The sequence below is a fragment of the Pelophylax lessonae genome (assembly GCF_965119305.1).
Source record: "Pelophylax lessonae genome assembly, chromosome: 4".
In the NCBI taxonomy this organism is placed as follows: domain Eukaryota; kingdom Metazoa; phylum Chordata; class Amphibia; order Anura; family Ranidae; genus Pelophylax; species Pelophylax lessonae.
In genome coordinates, this window is record NC_138771.1 from 550,910,049 (window position 1) to 550,933,391 (window position 23,343).

At 43.2% G+C, this 23,343-nt stretch overlaps 1 protein-coding gene across 1 annotated transcript; it reads left to right on the top strand.

Annotated features, from left to right (window-relative positions):
• Positions 1-6,844: 6,844 nt before the first annotated feature.
• On the top strand, positions 6,845-23,015 carry RNF181 (ring finger protein 181). Its single transcript, XM_082257187.1, has 5 exons — positions 6,845-6,965; positions 17,511-17,644; positions 19,091-19,206; positions 19,355-19,429; positions 22,634-23,015. Exons 1-5 carry the CDS (start codon positions 6,880-6,882, stop codon positions 22,691-22,693), a joined length of 471 nt encoding a protein of 156 aa, XP_082113313.1. The 5' UTR covers positions 6,845-6,879; the 3' UTR covers positions 22,694-23,015.
• Positions 23,016-23,343: the final 328 nt, after the last annotated feature.

Here is a 23,343-nt window from a genome sequence, read left to right on the forward strand (position 1 = left end):
GATAAATATATATATATATATATATATATATATATTGTACTTTCTGCTATAAATCATATCCAATAAAAAAATATAAAAATCTGATTTCTTTATAAATTTTGGCAAAAAGGTATTCTGTTACATGTCTATGATTAAAACAAATCCCAGTAAGTGTCTATTTATTGGTTTGTGTGAAAGGTATAGTGCCTACAAACTAGGGTATATACAGTGCATCCGGATAGTATCCACAGTGCTTCACTTTTTCCACGTTTTATGTTACAGCCTTATTCCATAATGGAATAATTAATTATTTTCTTCAACATTTTACAAACAATACCCCATAATGATAACATGAAAGAAGTTTGTTTGAAATCTTTGTAAATGTATTAAAAATAAAAAACGACAAAAAATCCCATGTAGCCCATGTAAGTATTCACAGCCTTTGCTCAACACTTTCTTGAAGCACCTTTGGCACCAATTACAGCCTCAGGTCTTTTTGAGTATGATGCTACAAGCTTGGCACACCTATCTATTTTTGGGCAGTTTCTCCCATTCTTCTTTGCAGGACCTCTAAAGCTCCATCAAGTTAGATGAGGAGCGTCAGTGCACAGCCATTTTCAGATCTCTCCAGAGATGTTCAATTGGGTTCAAGTCTGGACTCTGGCTGGGCCACTCAAGGACATTCACAGAACTGTCCCGTAGCCACTCCTTTGGTATTTTGGCTGTGTGCTTAGGGTCGTTGTCCTGTTGGAAGATGAGCCTTCACCCTAGTCAGAGGTCTAGAACGCTCTGGAGCAGGTTCTCATCAAGGATGTCTCTGTACATGGCTGCATTCATCTTTCCCTTGACCCTGACTGGTCTTCCAGTTCCTGCTGCTGAAAAACATCCCCACAGCATGATGCTGCCACCACCATGCTTCACTGTAGGGATGGTATTGGATGAGCGGTCCTTGGTTTCCTCCAGACATGATGCTTGTCATTCAGGTCAAAGAGTTCAATCATTGTTTCATCAGACCAGAGAATTTTGTTTCTCATGGTCTGAGAGTCCTTCAGGTGCCTTTTGGCAAACTTCAGGCGGGCTGTCATGTGCCTTTTACTGAGGAGTGGCTTCTGTCTGGCAACTCTACCATACAGGGCTGATTGGTGGAGTGCTGCAAAGGTTTTTCCTCTGGAAGGTTCTCTTCTCTCCACAGAAAAACGCTGGAGCCCTGTCAGAGTGACGATCGGGTGGCCCGCTCTAGAAAGAGTCCTTGGGGGTTCCAAACTTCTTCCATTTACGGATGATGGGGGCCACTGTGCTCATTGGGACCTTCAATGCTGCAGACATTTTTCTGTACCCTTCCCTAGATCTGTGGCTAAATATAGTCCTGTCTCTGAGGTCTACAGACAATTCCTTGGACTTCATGGCTTGGTTTGTGCTCTGACATGCACTGTTCACTGTGGGACCTTATATAAACAGGGGTGTGTCTTTCCAAATCATGTCCAATCAACTGAATTTGCAATAGGTAGACTTCGATCAAGTTGTAGAAACATCTCAAGAATGATCAGTGAAAACAGGATGAGCTCCATTTGAGTGTCATGACAAATACTGTGAATACTTATATACATGTGATTTTGTGTTGTTTATTATTTTTAATAAATTTGCAAAGATTTCAAACAAACTTCTTTCACGTTTTCATTATGATGTATTTGTTGTAGAATTATGAGGAAAATAATGAATTTAATCAATTTTGGAATAAGTCTGTAACATAATAAAATGTAGAAAAAGTGAAGCGCTGTGAGTACTTTTCAGATGCACTGTATAGTGGAATTTTTCCTTTTTTACATATATATACTACTAATGGTGGGGAGCAGCGACTTATAATGGAACTGCGATAGTACGGCAAGTAATCTGACACTAACTGACGCTGGGGGGAACCGACTAACTTTCACTGACATCATCAGTGACATTAATACAGTGACCAGTGATAATACTATACACTGTTACTGTACTAATGACACTGGCTAGGAGGGAGTTAAGATCTAGGGGTTAAATATGCGCCTAACTATGTGTAATGTGATGCTGAGAGATCTGTAGTATAAATCAGCGCACATTACACATAGTTAGGCGCATATTTAACCCCTAGATGTTAACTCCTTCCTAGCCAGTGTCACTAGTACAGTAACAGTGTATAGCATTATCACTGGTGACTGTATTAATGTCACTGGTGATGTCAGTGGAAGTTAGTCAGATCCCCCCAGCGTCAGTTCGTGTCAGATTGTCCGCCGCACTATCTCAGTCCCATTATAAGTCGCTGCTCATCACCATTAGTAGTATTTTTTAAAAAAGTAAAGATTCCACTATACAGTGCATCAGGAAAGTATTCACAGCGCTTCACTTTTTCTCTGAAATGAAGAGATTGCTTCCTTTGTACAGAGCTCTGCATTGTTTACCAACACAGAGCTCTGGGCTGTGATTGGCTGATCAGCAGGTCCCAACTGTCAATCACTGGCCAGGACTTTCTAACAGGCTCCCGCTGTGTACAAACACAGGTATGTTGCTTCACCTATAGCTGCTGCTCGCCCGCAGTACACTGTGGGTGGGCGGTTGGCAAATAATTAATGTAGATCCTTGCATCCACCACACCAGGGAGATGGGGATGACGTCCGTGTCCTCATCAACATGGGAACAAGGTGCCTTGTGGAGGGGAGGCTCTGTGCCCATAATGGTGACAACATTCTGAAAAGCTTTCCGTCACTCCAGGATTATGCCTCACTTCCTGTTGTTTCAGAGAGTGAAATCTCCCCAAAAAGGAAACAGCAAAAATATTCAGATGGGTAATAAAGTATAAGTGAAGGCTGAGAACACCTGTCAGTTTGTATTGCTGTCTCTGTCCCCATTAGAGGGATTCGCCATATTTGTCTTGGTGACCATTATTATCAAAAGTGAAAGAAAATCCCACGTTGGGTTGTTTCCAGAACAGTAGTGAGGTGAAATCCTTCAATGGGGAAATTAGTTCTGGTGACACCCTGGGATTCCCCACTTTGGTAGGGTTTCCTCTCACTTCCTGTTTTGGTTTTGGGACAGGAAGTAAAGGAAAATCTCTCCTATGGTTCACAGATGGCAAAAACAAAAACCTGACAGAGATTATAACCCATAATGGAGAAAAAAAGTTTTCTTTAGGTTTCTGCTACCTCCAAAACTAAAGAAGATTCAGGCATTACATGTATGAGTGGAAATGTGAACCCTCCTCCCATGTACAGCTCAGCCAGCCCGGAAATCACTACATTACAGTGTAACCTTGTTATCTACATTACACAAACATTTCCACACTAACCCCTCCTTCCTACCCGCCCTCTACAATCACATGACACCGCCCAGTTACATCACGTGACTGTTATATGGCTTCATCCGATGTAACACCGAGCTTTGATTCCTGTATATCGAAGGATCCCGCCTCCTTTAGACGCCTATTGGTGTGGAGGGGAATTCAGGCTCTCTGATTGGCTGAAGCGCTCAGCAATGAGTCTTGCCGTGTCACCGGGGCTACTTCCGGGAGTCTGTGTAAGTGGAGGAGCCGGTGTCGGGCGGATTAGGTAATGTGTGTACGGTGAATTGTCCTTCCATTCTGTGACAGTCCTTGTATACTGTGTTCTCTGTGTGAGTGGAGGAGGTAGAGATCATGTAATGAGGGGAATGTATCAAAACTGGAGCATCTGTCCAGGGCAACCAATCAGCTTCTGACTTTCATTTTCAAAGCTTAACGAAACAAGCTGAAGCTAGAAGCTGATTGGTTGCCCTGGACAGCTGCTCCAGGTTTGCTAAATGTTGTGCTATGTGTGTAATCCTCAGTGTCCATCTATGAGCAGAGCTGTCATCCTATCATGTCCCTGTATAGTGATGTGTCTGGGTAAAGGGGAACCTTCCCAGAGATCCCTCCATTGTAAACCTGCACACTTCCATCCATGACACTGATGATCCAGGCTGGGCACTAAACATTGGGTGCCCCCCATATACATTGTATAACACCAGCACCTTCCCCTCATCTTAGGTCAGGTTCACATCTGTGTGATAAGGCGTGCATAATCACCAGTGATGGGCTCAGGCGTGTTCGGGATCCTAGTCCCAACCCACCTGAGTAATCCCGCCAGGAAGCCGACAATGCACACCTCCAATCATAGGCAGTCAGGCATTTCCCAATCCGCAGATGCACAGACCGGGTAATGCCTATGATTGGAGGTGTGCAGTGTAAATCTGCGTGGGGCGGTCAACAAGTGGTTAAACAGAGACTTTACAATCACTTTAAGTGGTTAAACAGCCCTCATTTACTGACCGAAGTTCATCCTTTTGATCTAAAAGAACCAAATGATAAAATGTTTCTCTTTTATCTCTGTGCTGAGCAATGTTGTGATCAACTTTGCCGGGTGTTTTTTTTTTTTTTTTTTAACAATTAATCGTCCAGCCTTTAATCACATATCCCCGAGCCGCAGGCAAAAAGTGCTGCTCTTTTGTAGACATGTGGAATAAGAATTGATAGCACCCCACACATTGCAAAATATGGTGCATTTTTGGGTGCGCAAAACCAGATGGTACTGCAGCGCCATAGGGTTTGGTGACTCTGTGTTTAAAAATAAAAAAAGATATGAATGAAAGGTCAAAAACTTTTTTGAAATGAATGTGCCATGCCCACGCCCACGCAAATACGCTCGCAGAAAACTGCGCCGAAGTGAACCTAGAGTATGGACCGGTTAACATTCGAATGCGGTGCAGGAAAGGCACATCCAGCGCTATACATGAGTGCACTGCTCCTGCGAGATGCCTATAGGCACCATTACTTGTTAATGACAGTCCAAACGCATCTCGCACTCGCAGCTACCAAACCACATGCATGTGTACCAGTTGTTTGCAGAAGTAGCATCTGCACTACATTTTTGCGTGTTCCCATATGTTCGGTGGCCCATTGAAATTAGTGGGCTGTCAACCGTGAACCGGTCCTTACACAGGAGAAGTCCGGTGTGTCATATGAGAAATATGGGGCTGCTGCTACTTACCTCCTGACAATGCAGGAAGTGTAAGGTTTTGCACTTGGGGACTAAAAACATAAAAGCACAATACACTTTAGGGGGGGGGAAGTCAAGCGGCAGCTGCCAAAGCCAGCAGAATATTAGCATGCATAAAGAAAGGGATGTATTCCAGAGATAAAACTATAATCCTTCCACTTTATAAAATTCTGGTCCGACCACATCTGGAGTATTCTGTCCAGTTCTGGTCGCCAGTCCTCAGGAGGGATGTGTTGGAGCTGGAGAGAGTCCAGAGAAGGGCAACTAAACTGATTAGGGGATTGGAGGACCTTAATTCTGAAGAGCTTCTACAATCGCTTAATTTATTCTTCCTGGAGAAGAGACGCCTGAGAGGGGACATGATAGCAATTTACAAATACCTCAGCGGTGATCTCAGCATAGAAAAAGCTATTTAGTCGCAAGGATTGCATGAGGACGTGAGGACATACAATGCGATTAGAGGAGAAGCGTTTTAACCTCAGGCAATGTGGGGGGTTCTTTACTGTTAGGGCTACAAGATTGTGGAATTCTCTACCACAAGAGGTGGTTTCTGCGGGTAGTATGGTGGCTTTCAAGACTCTTGGACGTACATCTCAAGGATCAGAACATTCAGGAGTGTGAGAGATAATTATGGCCACACACACCTACACAGGTTGAACTGGATGAACTATTGTCTTTATTCAACCTCAACTACTATGTAACTATACATAGAATGTGGGAAACAACCTAAGACCAAGCGAACGCTATCTGATCCTGATCCTCCACCTGGGTCTCTCGTCATCTATCAGCGGCCGCCTACAACCAGACGACTCAGCCGTCTGTGAAATAGGATGTAAGGACTTCTTCCAAGCCTAGGAGCCCTTGTAGAACCTGCTTCTTTCCAACTACCTCTGGCCCTGATAAGCTGGTTTTCAGCAACGATACATTCCCTGGTGGGGTACCTCCTGGATCTGTTTCATACCACTTGTGACAACCAGCAAATCTTTGTGTCTCCCATGTTCGCCAGCGAGAGGATTTGATGGTTGTACACCATGATCTGTGATCCTTGCGAGCCTAGTCAACCAGAATGAGCATTATGTGCATACATTAAAAACCCTCCTGATGAAGTGGTCCGCCACGAAACATGTTGAGGTTGAGGTAGACACACCTCGAAATTTGGAAATCCACCTTTCTTTGGATCGCCAAAACTATATGTATGCTCATTTAACTGTTCACTGGCTCTGATACAGCATTTTTTCTTTTCATTTATTTTTTCTTTGTTTGGATTGTTTTTAACATTGTATATGTAATAAAATTGTTCTATTTTATCTTTTTGACTATTTGACTAGTACTGTACCGTGAAAGTCCCACAACACTATTTTCCCCTTCCCCCTTCTTTCCCCCATCTGTCCCCCTATTGACCTTACTGGGAGGTTGGTCTTAGGTTGTTTCCCACATTCTATGTACAGACTTTAGGGATGTAGGTACCTTTTTAAACTTTACCTAAATTTAATCCAGGCGCCCGTTTATACTATGTAACTATGTAATGCTAGTTTCCTGGCTGCATCATATGATGGTACTTCTGAGCCAATAACCAGAACAAGGAGGCAGCAAATAAGTTTGATTTTATATCTCCAGGCCAGTGACTAGGCATTGCCCTGTCAGCCAGGTTATTAGCATTTTCAAAAAGAGAGTTGAGCAGTGGCAGCCTTCATATTCCACTTGTGCCCGGCTTCTTTTATGGTCACACATTGTGACAGAAGCCACCCTTGACATATCACAGATATACTGTACATCTGATCCTTGGCTCCTGTCTTTCTGTATGTATTATTATATAAATATGTATTTGGGACGTCACCTTTTTGTTTGGTTATTTGTAGGCATGGCGTCATACTTTGATGAACATAACTGTGAGCCCACAGTGCCGGAGGAGCAGTATCGCCAGAATGCCTTGTTAGAGCTGGCAAGGTAAGCAACCTCCTCGACATTTGGGATGAGCGTGGGTTCCGACAAAACATGAAAGCATGTTGTCACGCCTGCCAAATCAGCAGCCAGGCTTTTCCCTCCCCCCTACAACCGCTTGTGACATCATTGACATAAATTGGGTTGATTTACTAAAACTGGAGAGTGCAGAATCTGGTGCAGCTGTGTATCGTATAAAAATCAGATTCTAACTTCAGCTTCTTCAATTAAAGCGGTAGTATCCCCTGAGTACAAAAAAAAAACCCTGCAAGACAATAGAATAATGTGCTAGTATGCATCGCATAATAGCACATTTTGAGATACTTACCTTAGAACGAAGCCCCCACATGGTCGCCCGGACACCGCTAAGGGAGCTGTCATGTTCCCTCGGCACGTCACTCCCGCGCATGCTCACTTTCCGGCAAGGAGCTCTGAAGGTCTGCCGGACCTTCAAAACGCATGCGCCGCTGGTGTCAGGTTTAGGAGATATTAATTTTACCTACAGGTAAGCCTTATTATAAGCTTACCTGTAGGTAAAAGTTAAGAAGCGGAGTATACTACCGCTTTAAGCTTTGACATTAAAACCTGGAAGCTTATTGGTCTCTATGCACAGCTGCGCCATATTTTGCACTCTCCGGTTTTAGTAAATCCCCCCCCAATAAGTCAGAGACATTGTCCAAAGATGGCCATGTGACCATGTTAGGTCAATGATGTCACAAACATCCATGTCCCTTTGTTATAAAGGGCTGCAGGGTGGGAATGCCCTGGCCATGGCTGCTTGAGTGCTGATGTAGCCAGAGTGATAGCTTGCTTCAATGCTAATCTCTAATCAACACAAATCTCCTCCTATGCTGTTCTTGTTTTGCTGGTTGGTGGGTTTTTAACATGAACTTGTGTTTTCTCCATGTAACATTCAAGCTGAACATTTTTCCACACTTTTAGCAAATCTAGTCCTGTGTTTAGACAAATTATTCTAATTTCCGTGCAAACTTATATCTCCACAATATAACCCTTTGAAGCCTCACCAGCAATCCTGAGCCCTTCTTCATTTCCTGTCTGAACAACTTCAGTCATAATTAGTCCCCTCACCTCCTGATTCGCACTGTTGTCTTCTTCTCACAGCTTTCTCTGCTATTAATCATTTTATTTCCAGTCATATGAAAGGAAACAGCCCAGGTATCCCTTTAGGCTTGCATGCTCAAGTGACTGATCACCAGATTGCACAGCTAAGAATGGGTACACACGTCAAGGTTTTTTTTTTTTTTGTTCAACTCAGCGGGCTGAACAAAAATAAAAACCGGCGAGATTGCCGTACTAACACAAGCGATGTTAGTGCGGAGATCTCCTCCACTTTTTCTATGTGTTCTGACAGGGGGGACACCCCCCCCCCCTCTTTCTCCAAAACATCAAAAACTTAGCTGCCAGTGCTGATTGGATGCTGGTTTTCCAGCATGTCTGTTCCACAAAAGCCAGTCATTGGACCGGCTTTTGTCGGAAAGACAGCTATACACACAAACCGAATGTTGGACGGTTTTTGTTAAATCATCTGATATTCAGCATGTGTGTACCCAGCCTAAGTCTGTACAACCCTGTGGCCAGTTAGGAGGAGCTGCCATGCTGTTCCTATTGGCTATGCCAGTAGGGAGGAGCTGCCAATCTAAATGATTGTTTCTATGTGCTCTTCTGTTGATGTGTGCCGATAAGCAGCACAGCTGTTTCTGGATTCCTTTTCATTTGAACTTAATTTAGCAATACACAAGAAGTTTAGGCCTCTTGGCAAATGCAGTAAAGCTGAAGTGTGGCAAAAACTTTGCTGCATTAGCTAGGCACCTGTACGGTTATGATGTATGCCCCACTGGTGGCTGCTTTTTTCTTGAAAAGTATTACATGCAGTCTCTGATGGTGATGTCACTTCTGAAGTTCCATAGCGAGACTGACTGACAGAACCTGGTCACAGCGATAACAGCCATTCAGAAAATATATTTTTAAAAAATACAGGCTATGCTAAGGGACGTAGGAAACTCATGATCCCCCTTGCCCAATCACAGAGCATCTTATATTCTTTACAAGATGTTTTCTGAATTTTTTTCTGTTCCCTTTAAAAAACGTAACTCCTAGGACAATGTGTGAATAAGTCCTAAGAGTCTGTGTGTAGGTAGAATATAAAGCACTTTTCTGATGGAGGACTTCCCTTTCAAATACCTCTCCACTGTTATTGCAGCTCTCTGCAACTGTCAATCACATAATTAGCCTTGCCAGGAAATTATACATTGTAGCTTAAAGAGGAACTCCAAGAAAACCTTTTTTTCCTTACAGTTATGACTAAGTTATGTAAAGTTGCCTTCCGTTGATTAGGCACTGGCAAAATAAGCCCCTTGGACAACCCCCATATAACTCCTCCCACTCTCAGCAAGCCCCCGTTTTGTACCAATTCCTTTGGTGATGGCTTTTTTTTCTCCATAGAGAGAAGCTTACCTTTTTGTATGGGTTTTTTCCTTCTGGATGTTTGTTCTAAGCTGATTCTTCTATCAAGATATCGTCTGCACCATAACCTGTGGCTTTTCATGCAGGTTCAGATCGCTTGACTCCTCCAAACAGCCTTAGAGGAAATGTACGCTTGATTTATTCTCCCTGGAGAAGAGACGCCTGAAGGGGGACATGATGGCAATTTATAAATATCTCAATGGGGATCTCGGCATAGAAAAAAAGCTGTTCAGTCGAAGGGATTGTATGAGGACTAGAGGGCATACAATGCGATTGGAGGAGAAGCGTTTTAACCTCAGGCAACGTGGGGGGTTCTTTACTGTAAGGGCTACAAGATTGTGGAATTCTCTATCACAACAGGTGGTTTCTGCGGTAAGTATGGTGGCTTTCAAAAGACTCTTAGACGTACATCTCAAGGATCAGAACATTCAGGGCTATGTGAGATGATTACAGCCACACACACACCTACACAGGTTGAACTGGATGGACTATTGTCTTTATTCAACCTCACCTATTATGTAACTATGTAACTATATACATGGACTCCATCAGATGGAAGACGCGTGGCCTACCTGTAATGTTGCTGATATGCACTGGATCTCGCTTTGGGTCCATGTAATGCAACACATGGAGTAGCTACAGGTTTCTTTACAGGTCCATAACCTGGTTCAGAGCCCTTTCCCTGAAGACTCCTGTGAGGGTTTGCACATTGCAAAAGTGAGGCCAGAAATGAGTTAATCCCCTTTTAATTCCTGCCCTTGAATTTGTGTGTAAGGGTGGAAGCCCTCGTTTACATTTACCTACATCCCAAGGTGCCCTTATCCTAATATCCCCCTTGTGGTACGGGGAAGCCACAAACTGATTGCCAATTCTTGATATCTTTTTAAAACCGAAGCCATTGGTTTCTTAAGGAGAGCCTATAGGGTGCTTTTGCACCTTTGCGCTTTCCCTAGTGCCGCATAATCCACCTGCACAGACCTGTGGTTTCTGCACCTGTGCAGGCCCAGAGCACTTATTGTGCCACCATCGCCTCTTGGGATTTAGTGTGCCTGCCCACCTCCTCCTCTTCCTCATCCAATGTGGTCTCGGAGCTGGCAACATCTTCTGGTTTTCTCTTTACTGTGGGCACATTATAGAGGAGACCTGAATCACGATACCTGGGATGCTGTGGCCTACGGTTCGACTGACACTGTGGCATCCTCCTCGCTCTATTGCTGAGTTGTGAGTACACTTCTGAGCATAATATTACCAATAGTACCATCAAGGGAAAAAAATCTTGTCCTTGGCCATTCTGTTTCACAGACCTCTAGCCTCTCAATCTCTAGGTAAAGCCTTTGTTCAGGGCATAGCTTACATCTTTGCTTTTGTTTGATCTCCTAAATCCCCTTAGGACCTTAGTTTGGTTCTCTTGGCTCTGCAGAAGCTCCCAGAAACATATTAGAGATATGTTCTTGTCTGACCTTTCTTGTAAGGTGGTCTTTTTTGTCGCTATCACATCAAGAGTCTCTGAATTAATGGCCTTATCTTGTAAGGAACCCTTCTTAATGCTGCATAGGCACAAAGTTGTGGCCGTAAGGCCTCCTTTCTGTCCAAGGTGGTCTCTGCTTTCCACCTCAGTGGGGATATTGTTCTTCCTTCTTTAAAGTGATTGTAAACGATCGCTTTGTAAAACTACACATTCAGGTTTGTTTTTTTTTTTTTTTTTTTTTTTTCTCAAATAAAGTTTTATTGAACAGATTGTGCCAGCAGTACAGAGTCCATAATAAATACATTGCAATAAAATGGACTGTATTGAAAATATGCAAACTCACCCTAGCTCTACCGCATAGTGAAATTAACGTGTTTTGAAAATATACATGTATCGCAGCAACGAATGTTATAGTAGAACCATTAACTTGTACAAAGCTTAGGACATAAATGACCTAAAGGAACATGTATATATCTATACTCTTCATTGCCCAAGGATAACATCTCAAGATCAATACTGTTATCCCCTGCCAATGACCTGGCGGTCCATAATCAAGTTAACCAGCGCCAGGCCTGGTGTATCTAACCGTTGAGCCCACAACTTATCAAATTTACCAAAGCTGCGTCTATGTTAAAAAATATATTTTTCTAATCAAAGGGTATCTCCCATTTGGGTTATCCATTGCTACCCATTCAGTTTAAAATAGAAATGACAAAAACAAAGGCAAAAAATTTTTATATATTTAAAAAAAAAAAAAAATTATAAATACCCTTTTTCCCATTTTTGTAAATTATTACAGTCCCTCTGTTCTCAGCTGCATAAATGCTGGTGACATGAGAAACCGCATCACACAAGTCTGATCATTGGAGTTCCCAGGACAGCTAGAGAACTGACCACATTGTGCTCTCATGACTAATGTGGTCAGTTTGTAATAGGAAGGCAAGCAGGTCCACCAGGGATTTCACATTAAGGAAGCAATACAAGGAGAACAGGATACTTTCTCATATAAGTACATAGTACAGCAGGCACATAAATGGAATATTAAGTGTTGGGGTAACAAACACTTTAAGTCCTCCTCTGAAGCACCCTGGGGAAATTGTCCTTCACTGCCTGGATGCCATGCATGTTTATAAGAGTTTGATCTCTCCGCTGTGGCTTCCTTTCAGAAATTGGATTCCCTCTTCACTTCCTAAGAGCTCCTGCACTCCACTACTACTAGGTGGATCAGACACATTATCATCAAAGGTGGTATAGTCTGAAGGATAGGGTTCTTTCAAAGTGCAGCCTACCAGATGTCTTAGTCCTACAGCATCCGCCATCTGTATTTTAGATTTGCTAGGTTGCCCTTGGTCTTTTTGTTTACATGTTAAAGCAGTAGTATACTCAAAATAAAAAAAAAACCTTGCAAGACAAAGGCATAATGAGCTAGTATGCATCACATACTAGGTCATTATGAAAAACTTACCTTAGATCGATGCCCCTACACAGACCCCCAGACTGTGGGAGTGGACATGATCCCTCGGCGTCTCTTCCGGGGTTCGGCGGCTCCGGCGCAGTGAGTGGCCGGAGCCGCAATTACGTCATCCCGTGCATGCGCGCGGGGGATTAACTTTCTGGCAACTTCCTGGCAAGGAACTCTGAAGGTCTGCCGGACCTTCAGAGCGCAAGCACCGCTCGCGTCAGGGGCTGAATGCAGGTTGAATATCTCCTAAACTGTGCAGGTTTAGGAGATATTAATTGTACCTACAGGTAAGCCTTATTATAGGCTTACCTGTAGGTAAAAGTCACAAAAATTGGTAGGTAGGTAAAAGTCACAAAAAGTTTTATACCAAGTGCATGTTCAGGCCTCTTCTGAGCCTGTGTCCTGTACTGTTCCGTACTCCAGGAAATGGATTTTACTTGTAGGTCGAAAATTCTATTATTTTTTTTAAACTGCTGGGTTACAACTAGTTAATTTCGGAAGGTGTATCCCTCCTCCTAAATCGCTGCCTGTTTTTTACAAGCGCTGATAGTACAGCTTTTGCTATACTTCCAGTGCTCCAGCAGGAAAGTTGTGGCTCCCCAACACAGCAGGACACCTATTCAGCCTGGAGGCGGAGGTTTAGCATAGAACGCGGGAATCTAGTAAATGCTTGCGTTCAGTCTTAATGACAGAAATGTAAACTGGTATGGCCAGCTTTGCTTTCCAAAGCCTTGCACTTATTCTCCAGCATGCTGGCCTGTCAGTAGCAGACTTGAGGGTGAATTGGGACAGAAATCAATCAAAGCAAGAAGCTGTGAATCTGGTTATCCCTTATCATTATAATTGAAGTCTTGCACAGTTTTCCAGACTCTTCATGCATGGTGCCTTAATGAACTTTTAGCTCTGTCAGTGATAAACATTGTTTTCCCCTTTTCTAGGAAGGTAAGCATTTAATATGTCAACTCGGGCATTTTCCTATTTCTTGTACGCTTTCCAGCAGTTTCCTCTCTCCCAACCTCTAGTTCTAAATCATGCAATGGGCCATTCAGCTGCATTGTTCAGACAGTGCCTGGCTTGATGTGCTTCCTTTTCCTGTACAGTTCATTAATCAGGGGGACTTCTAATTATTCTCACTCGTGTATTTATATCATAGAAGTCCCTCTGGGGGAATTGTGCTTCATTTGTGGTTTGTAGTAATGCCAGTTTGCTTTTGCCCTCATATATCCGGTACTTGGAATGTTTTTCCAAACCTCTGCCTTTCCATAAACCACATTTATTTAGATGGAGCTTTCCTCCCAAGGGATTAGATTTGGGTTTACATGGCTGGAGCCACACAAAGTTTATCACCTTAAAGGATAAGTTCACTTGTAAATAACTACAAGCCAATAGCTGCGAAGGATATCAGGGCTTGTAGTTCGTTCATTTATTCACAGAGCTGTGTGAATGATGCAGCTGTGTGGGTGGAGCTGAATTAAAAAACTGACAGCTGGTATAGGGAACTTTTCCCCATACTGCTGTCTCAAGGAGGGAGGGGGGGGGGGGGGTGAAATCGGGCAGCGGCTGCAGCATTGGGAACATGTTACTTGTTCCCCCTAAAACAGATGGAACATGTTCCCAAAAGTGAACTTATCCTTTAAAGTGGAACTTATGGCTGGAATAATTGGCTATGCTCTAATGGTCTGAAGCCTGCAAGATTCCTTTGCTGGCACCAGCATCTTCTGTCTGCCCTTTTCCAGGTGCCGGTCTTCGGCTGTCATGATTGGCTGGTGTGGGATGTTGTCATTCATCCTGGCACACTGGCATTGCCCTGGAAATGTAAATAAAGGTGTATGCGCATTCTGCAGAGAATTGCGAACATGCAGGTAAGTGTATTTTAGGAGCCTGCCTGTTCGCTATTTATTTTTAGTTTAGTTCTACTTTAAAGCCAAACTCCAGGCACCTAATAAAACCGTACCATTTAAAGCTCAACTGATATTTTGGTTTAAATTGGCTAAATTCCTTTAGGTGCATTAAAACTAAAGGTGCTCAGAGTCTAACAGTTAATTTTCCTTAAAGAAAAATGTTACCCTTGATAAAAAATAATGTTCTTTAGCAAGGAACACTCATTCCACATTAATAATGATGCTACCAAAATAAGTGTGTGCTGTAAATTGCCTCCAGCATTGCTCCTGTTGGCTGGAGGCTGCCATTTTTCTAAAGCCCAGAGCCCCTGAACAGCAGTAAATCATAAAGTGGACCTAAATCCATTTGTTTTAACGGTTTCAAAAAACTGTTTAGACACTTATTTTTATGTTTTCCATAGCTACACTTTCAAAAGGGGTTAGCCTGAAGTGATCTAGCATTACTTTTCTGTCTTTAGTTCCACTTTAAGAAGAAATCACAGCATCAGTAGAAAAGCCTGTGCTCAACCAGTTAAGGATCCTTGCCAAAGCTTACTCTTCTGGGTATTCCAGTGCATTAATATGAGGAGACCCAAATAGAAGACTCCACCATGATAATACAATCCTGTGTTCTAGATTTAAAGGGGTTTTAGTTATTACATTTTGAGCAGGCAGTAAACTAAATCTTTGCACTCTTGAAGGGTGATGGGTTCCATTGCTATCCACCACTTCTGGATGTGTTGGTCCGCATGTCCTCCACTGGTTCTTCTTGCTGGCCATCACAGCCCTGCTCTGTAGTGATGTAGGGGACAGACGGAGAAATACAGCAGAGGACATGCTGACACACCTAGAAGTGCCAGATATCAGCAATGCCTGTAGCTCCTCAAAGGTTTATTGTGAACATCAGACATCACATAGAATCTCTATACTCCTATGCACTCCACCATTGTACAGATTTTTACTGTCCAAACATATGGTGGCTGTACATGCTTCAATTAATGATTTATTTTCCGATTGATCTCTCCTGATAGGAATGATTAATCTATAGTCGACAAACCCTATTTGATTGGTATGCCACACGTGAGGGAAGTGGCTCAATCGTTAAGATGTGATCATACCTTATAACGGTAAGTTATCGGTCACATCTGTTTCCACAATGTAATCTCCTAATCCAGTGATGGCAAACCTTGGCACCCCAGATGTTTTGGAACTACATTTCCCATGATGCTCCACTACACTGCAGAGTGCATGGGCAACATGGGAAATGTAGTTCCAAAACATCTGGGGTGCCAAAGTTCACCATCACTCTGACTAATCTGATCACTCAAAGGACAGTCCTATTCATGAATGAGTCGGTGCTGTCAATCACTGCAAATGATCAACAATTTTCCACCATAGCCGATCAACTCAGTGCGAATGAATCTGATCAAATTCGAGTCTAAATCATTTGGAAGTGAAATTTATGCGGTTTGGAAAACTAGATTGTTTTGATCAAATTTCACATTGATCAGATAAAAAAAACTTGAAGCGTGTGTGTCGATGTCATTACTTAAAGGAGATGTGCAGGCAAAGCTCGTTTGGCTGTACATCTTCTATGGATCACATGAGTGCAGTTCGTTCTGCACTCCTGTGACCTGTTTTCAGCAGAGAGCGGGCTGAAGTCCAGTCTCTGCTGACGTCACAGATGTCGGTCCAGGCGACGCGTAATTACGACAATGGAAGTCGGAATCCGCCAGATGCCTGTACGGACACTCGGCTCAGCCTCAGTGAGCCGCTGAGAGCCTGAGCTGGCCACTCCCCACCCCTCCACAGCCCAGCGCTCCAATAAGAGAGGAGGGGGCAGAGCAGAGACTGACAGTCATCAGCTCTCTGCTTGGGGAGCTGTCAGAACTGAGCAATCAGCAGTGTTCCATCGTTTTGTTCTCAGTGTAGAGGTGCCGGGGGACAGATTCAGCATCGGACCAATGCTGCATCCACCTAGGTAAGTATACATGGGGGAAAAAATAAAATCCCATACATCTTTTAAACAATATATTTGCACTACCCTCACATCACATTAATGCATTCACCTGGTGACTGGCCCCTTAGTCAGCAAGCACTACGCCAGGGCTTGACAAATTTGCTTTCTTCTGGGAGCTAGCTAAAAAATTTGGGAGCCAGTATTTTTTTTTTTTTTTACAAAACTTTAGTGTTAAAAAGGAGGCCTAGTGCTAGAATTATTGCTCTCATTCCAGCGTGCACAGTAATGTGTAACATGACGGCCATTGATGTTTGCAGGCCTAAGTCCCCTATGTGATGAATTTTTTTGGTGACGGGTTCTCTTAAATGAGACATTCAGGCTCCAAAAGACCCTTCATGTCTCCCCTGTGCTCCACTGAATGCAATGAAATGAATTCATTGTTTCTCTGCCTTAATAGCGGGGAAAACTGTCAATGGGGACCTGGAAGTGACGTCATACACGTCACTTCTGGGTCCGCAACAAGAAGAGGAGGAGACTGGATGCATTTTCACTCCCCTAACACCGCCACCCAGTGCCACCTACAATGCCGGTCCCGGGCCGCAGATGGGAATGCTTGCTTCTATGCGATAAGTGAACCCTGCTGGTTGCCCTCGGCAGGACTAAATGTTAAAAAATAATAGCTACATGTCCCAGGCATTGCTTGATAGGGATTGTGCATCCTTGTGCCTGGTGCCAAAAACGAATGGGCTGACAAAAGCCCAGGCGCTGGGATGCAATTTCTAGTCACCATGGCGACCTGGGATTTGTTGAGCCCTGCACTACAGTAAAAGTAGATGTCATTGTTTCACCCTCACCTGGAAGTATTGGGTATGTGACGACAGATTGGGTTGGCAGAAAGATTAGTGTAAAAGTCCTATAGTGCCTTCTTCAAAGAAAAACATTTAATTTGTGCGGTCTGTGTCCAGTTTGGGAGATTTCTTTACTTCCTGTCCCAAGGCAAAACAGGAAGTGAGGAGAGATCTCTCCAAGACAGCTGTCACTGGAACTAGTGTCCCCATTGTAAGATTTACCCTCTGTTCCTGTTCCATTAACAACTAAAAAAAATGGTTTGATGTTTCTCTCACTTTCAGCCCCAGAGACAATGGGCCACCAGGACACATAGAAAGGCATATCTTCCCCAGTGGGGACATGGCAATAAGAAAACCTGACAAAGGTTAAAAGAGGTTATTTATTTCTGTCGGTTACGTTTCTTGTAGAAATATTATTTGCTGTAACTTCCTGTCAATGTCTCTATTAGGAGTCTCCTCAGTGGGATGGATATTGATCTCGGGCCCATGGATCTTACAGACTGGGACCACAGACTTCCTCCTGCAGCTTCCAAAAAAGTGGTAGAAAATTTACCAAAAGTCACCGTAACAGCGAAGCAGGCGGGTAAGAACCAGAATTCTGTCACTTACAATCCACTTTCTGGGTAAATCACAGCCTGCTAATCTGTACCTGCATAGTACAAGCTTGGGAGGCAGCACATAGAAAGCACTTGACAAAAATGTAAAGGTTCTGTATAGTTTTATTGCTCCTCATTGTATAAAATAGTTTCACCCTCCAAAGCCCTGCTCAAAGAACAACAAAAATCCTTCTTGCAGTGACACCCCCCATCTCCTGTGCTGCAGGGGTTAAATACTTATGTCTATAGGGGTGCACAGTGCCGGCTCAATCTCTTATTGCCGGTTCACATAGACGCGACCCGACTTGCCGTGGCGACCCGTAAAGTCGCGGTGCGCAGCTCGCACCGCGACCTCGGAGCGGCCGGCACGGACTTCATATCATTGAAGTCAATGCAGGTCGCTCCAGGTCGCCCCAAAGTAGCTCAGGACCCTTTTTCTAAGTAGGAGCGACTTGTGTCGCTCCTATTAGAACGGGTCCTGTGCTAATCTATGGCAGGTGACTTGACAGGCGACCAGGTGGCCTGACAAGTCGCCCCAGTGTCAACCGGCTCTTATCCCACTCCAGTGCTCTCTGTGGGCAGATTTTCGGCATCCTCATGTACAATACGAGGATATTAACCCTGTGTTGTATGCTTAGAACCAGAGATGGTCACAGTTTACAGAGCGGGTTGAAGGGGGTGGTTGCTTTGCTGGAGGTACCTGTTCTGTTCTGGACATAACAAACATTTAACCTTTTGGGGGGAGAGGGGGGTATATACACTAAATTACCAATAGTATTGGGACGCCTGCCTTTACATGAACTTTAATGGCACCCCAGTCTCAGTTCGTAGGGTTTACTATTGAGTTGGCTCACCCTTTGCAGCTGTAATAGCTTCAACTCTTCTGGAAAGGTTGTCCACAAGGTTTAGGAGTGTGTCTATGGGAATGTTTGACCATTCTTCCAGAAGCGCATTTGTGAGGTCAGGCACTGATGTTGGACGAGAAGGCCTGGCTAGCAGTCTCTGCTCTAATTAATCCCAAATATGTTATACCGGGTTGAGGTCAGGACTCTGTGCAGGCCAATCAAGTTCCTCCACCCCAAACTCGCTCATCCATGTCTTTATGGACCTTGCTTTGTGCACTGGTGCACAGTCATGTTTGAACAGGAAGGGGCCATCCCCAAACTCTTCCCACAAAGTTGGAAGCAAGCCCCTGAACAACAACCTCACACCATAATTCCCCCTACACCTAATGATTTGGACCAGTGCACAAAGCAAGGTCCATAAAGACATGTGTGTGTGTCCGTCCCCCACTTCAAGGTTGAATTTTTTAAATTCCTGGAGCTGGGCATAAAACAGCAAATTTTGTTTATCAGGAACAGGTGCACTTTAAAGAACTCAAGGGAAAAAGCAGGAGGAGGATGGGTCCTATAATGTGTTCTTGTTCCTTACAGATGCTGCCCTCAAATGTCCGGTGTGCTTGTTGGAGTTCGAGGAGGGAGAAACAGTGCGGCAGCTACCTTGTGAACACCTTTTTCATTCAGCCTGTATTCTGCCATGGCTAGGGAAGGTAAGAGAACCTGTTTCTGTACGTGTATGGGTTATGGAGATCTAGGTTATGTACCAGTGATTGGTTATGGAGATCTAGGTTATGTACCAGTGATTGGTTATGGAGATCTAGGTTATGTACCAGTGATTTGTTCCCTCTCTGTCTACAGACTAATTCCTGCCCCCTCTGCAGAGATGAGCTGCCCACTGACAGCCCAGACTACGAGGAGTACAAACAGGAAAAGGTAATTCATACATCAATTGCAGGAAGGTAGCTGGTGCCTACAGATATCGTAGGTTAGATGCTATGCGTCAAGTACCCTTGAAATATATTCTTCTTAAGGGATAAGTCCACCAAAAGTTGTTTTTTGTGTGTTTTTTTTTTTTTTTTTTTTTCCTGGTTTTAAATGGAATAAGGAAAAGTTATGATTCTGACAGTTTTTTTTTTTTCTTTTTTCCCCTAAGTGTAATAGGTCAAAGAGAGCGCCAAATGAAAAGGTCTGGTTACAGCGGCTGGGTGAAATGTTTGGATGTTAAATAGACTAAAAGGGACTCCTAAGCAGACTGATCTGCAGGCAGAGGTCGTTATAAAGACTTATTTTCGGGGCCCTTGAAACTTCGACTTATTTTATAAAAAGTATTTATAATGACCTCTGCCTGTAGATCAGTCTGCTTAGGAGTCCTTTGCGTCTATTTAACATCCAAACATTTCACCCAGCCGTGATGAAGGATTGTTTGGCCCCCAAAATGCAATGCATATCTTTTTTTTGCCCTGCTTGTTGTAACTAGTTGAATAATAAAGACTTTGGACTCCTAAGGATTTTTCATCTGGTGCTCTCTTTGACCTATTACACTTGGATTTCTTGGAATATTTTCTTCTCCTTGGGGTCCCTGTCCTTGTGATGAGCTGCCAAATACTGGCCAGTTTGGGCTCAAGTAATGCTTTTGTCAGCATTCTTATAACTTATGAAAATCCGTGTCTTATCGTTCTACTACTACCTCTTAGGTTTTTTTTATCTCTGTCCGTGACACCATTGGGGAGATATTCCCTCACTTTTTGTCCATGTGACATTCATATTAGAAATGATGATGGGGGTGTATCGCTGCAACAGAAAGGTTCAGACAGCAATACAAACCTCCAAAAGTTTCGGTTTTTATTTACTTATATAGCATTGTCAATTTACACAATGCTTTACATATATATTGTACATTCACATCAGTCCCTGCCCTCAAGGAGCTTCTAAGGTCCATAACTCACATTCTCATATATATATATATATATATATATTTTACACACACACACTACAGGGCCAATTTAGACAGGAGCCAATTAACCTACGTGTCTTCGGAGTGTGGGAAAAAACCCATGCAGGAACAGGGAGAACATGCAAACTGCAGGCAGATAGTGCCGTGGTTGGGATGCGAACCAACGATCCTAGTGCTGCCAGGCAGAAGTGCTAACCACTTAGTCACTGTCTGTGTTTTGCTCCCAGCAGGTGCACACCAAGAAAACCATGAAAGAGGGTTTAACCCTACTGTATCTAAAACAGAATTAAAAGTTTAGGCCATAGTTGGGCATGAAAGTGTTACTAAACCCAGATCTTGCATTCACTATATTTGGTCTCCTACAGTACACAGAATGTGGAAATGCAATTATTTTAATAAATATAAACAAATAAATACCTTTTCTAATCAGCTGTATATAGCAATTCGAGCAATCTAGTGACTTGTACGAGTGCTGATAGTTTGTAGGAGGAGTTTTCCTTTCTCCCATGATTGTCCTATCAGGCTTCAAGACCCTTAATTCTCTGTTTGAACATGTCTGGAGAGTGCTGATTGGCCCTGTGCTGATCACATGTACCCTCCCAAGAAAAAAAAAAAATCAATCAAGATGTGACATCCCACCCACTGTGTTCTTTTTTTAGTTACTGGGCATGGAGGAGGAGGGAGAGACTGGGCTGTCATTTAGGATCTGTATACATGCCCACATGTGTGACATTAATACCAGGTGACCTGAATAGCTCAGTGAAAACCAGGAATTGTTCTCTGAGCAATAGAGACCAAACTGAGCATGTGCAGCTTAACTACACTTACTGTGCTTATCTGAATTTGTCCAGAGAAAACATGTAGTAGGGGGAGGATCTGTGCATACAGGATCACACAGTCTTTTTACACAATGCAGAGGATTAATCACTTAAAGTGGAGTTCCACCCATTTTTGGAACTTTAGATCTTTGTAATCCCCTTTAAAATGGCTTTTACCAATGGAAACTTTTTTTTTTTTTTTTTGCTAGTAAATACCTTAATTTTGGCTTTATTCCTCCTCTCCTCACTTCCTGGTCCGATCGGCGATGACGTCATTCGGCGATCCGCAGTGTCTGCTGGGATGTATTCTACTTGCAGTAGCTGTATCTGTACTGAGCCGTGCCTGCCCCGCCTCCGCCCCGCCTCCTCTCATTGAATTGCATTGTATGAATGTATTAAGGCTGTTCTCTGCCCCGCCTCCGCCCCGCCTCCTCTCATTGAGTTGTATTGAGAGGAGGCGGGGCGGAGGCTGGGCAGAGAACAGCCTTAATACATTTATACAATGCAATTCAATGAGAGGAGGCGGGGCGGAGGCGGGGCAGGCACGGCTCAGTACAGATACAGCTACTGCAAGTAGAATACATCCCAGCAGACACTGCGGATCGCCGAATGACGTCATCGCCGATCGGACCAGGAAGTGAGGAGAGGAGGAATAAAGCCAAAATTAAGGTATTTACTAGCAAAAAAAAAAAAAAAGTTTCCATTGGTAAAAGCCATTTTAAAGGGGATTACAAAGATCTATGTATTCCAACCTATTAAAAATGGGTGGAACTCCGCTTTAAGTTGCACAGTGAGTATAACAAGCATTCTATTCTGCATCTACAGACAGATTTTACTGTTGTGGGTTTAGTAACACTTTAAACTCCCACCAAAAACAAATATTGCAGCTTACCAGTCTTTAGATGTGGTGAATGCAGTGGTTTTCTTTTTTCAGGCTTTTTTCTTGGTGATCCTGTGAAAAGCACCCTTTGTGTCCCTGGGTGGCTATGCTCACTCACTGTATCTTTGGAGGGAGACATGGTTGTACTTCTAGGTTGCTTTTATGGTTTGAATAACAAACACATCTTCCACTCTACATCTCCATTAAATGTGGATGATGTATTTTGTAGTTTTACAGAACATAGCTGGAAAGGAAGAGAACATTGTTTCTGATTTTAGTTTAGTACACAAAAAGTGACAAGGACACAGGATTTCCGGTATCTTCTGGCCTTGCTGAAAATGTTCTTAGCTTGAAAAGATAAAACTAATGCACCACCACATGTAAGGACCAGTAAGCTGCAATATATATTACATTTTACTTCTTGGGCTTAGATATCCTTTTAAACTGTTATACATTTTTTTTTCTTTCTGCATTATATCTTACAGGCAAGAAGGAAGCAGAAGGAACACAGGCTAGAGTACCTGCATGATGCCATGTATACGTGACCTGACCTTCTCTACCTCCTTGTGGGATCTTGGCACACTTACACACAGTCTGAGCCCCCAGCTGGAACAAGCTGCATTAGATATACAGCCTGGAGAGAGGTCCAGTCACCAGTCTAAAAGAGGCATATTGTTTTTATATGTGGAGTTTTTTTTTCTTATTTCTTCTTTGATTCGTGGTAATACAAGATCTCTGTAAATTAAAACTTAGTTTAGTCATATGATCACCTACATCCAGTGGAAGGAGCCGATTTGTGTGCTGAATATTTGTGGCACTTAAAATATTGCGTGGTCACATTTTGAAGAACACATTGTCATCTGAATTCATAGGCTATAGAGTAATAGTAGGCATTGTCTCCCATTCTTTATTAGAACTTTACATGCTGCTTTATTAGAACTTTACATGCTGCTTTATTAGAACTTTACATGCTGAATTACTGCAATGTCACACTTGTTTCTACTGCGGGATTTTGGGACCTTCTGGACTACACATCTAATGCACAATGACTATCTGAAGTCTTTGGAAGCTGTGCCCTTAGTGCATTCCTCTCTATGTTTCTGTAATATTGGTGGCAGATGCAGGAGACTTAACAGTCCATATTAATATTTTTGCAGTGAAATATATATATATAGGTATTAGTGCCCCCAGCTCC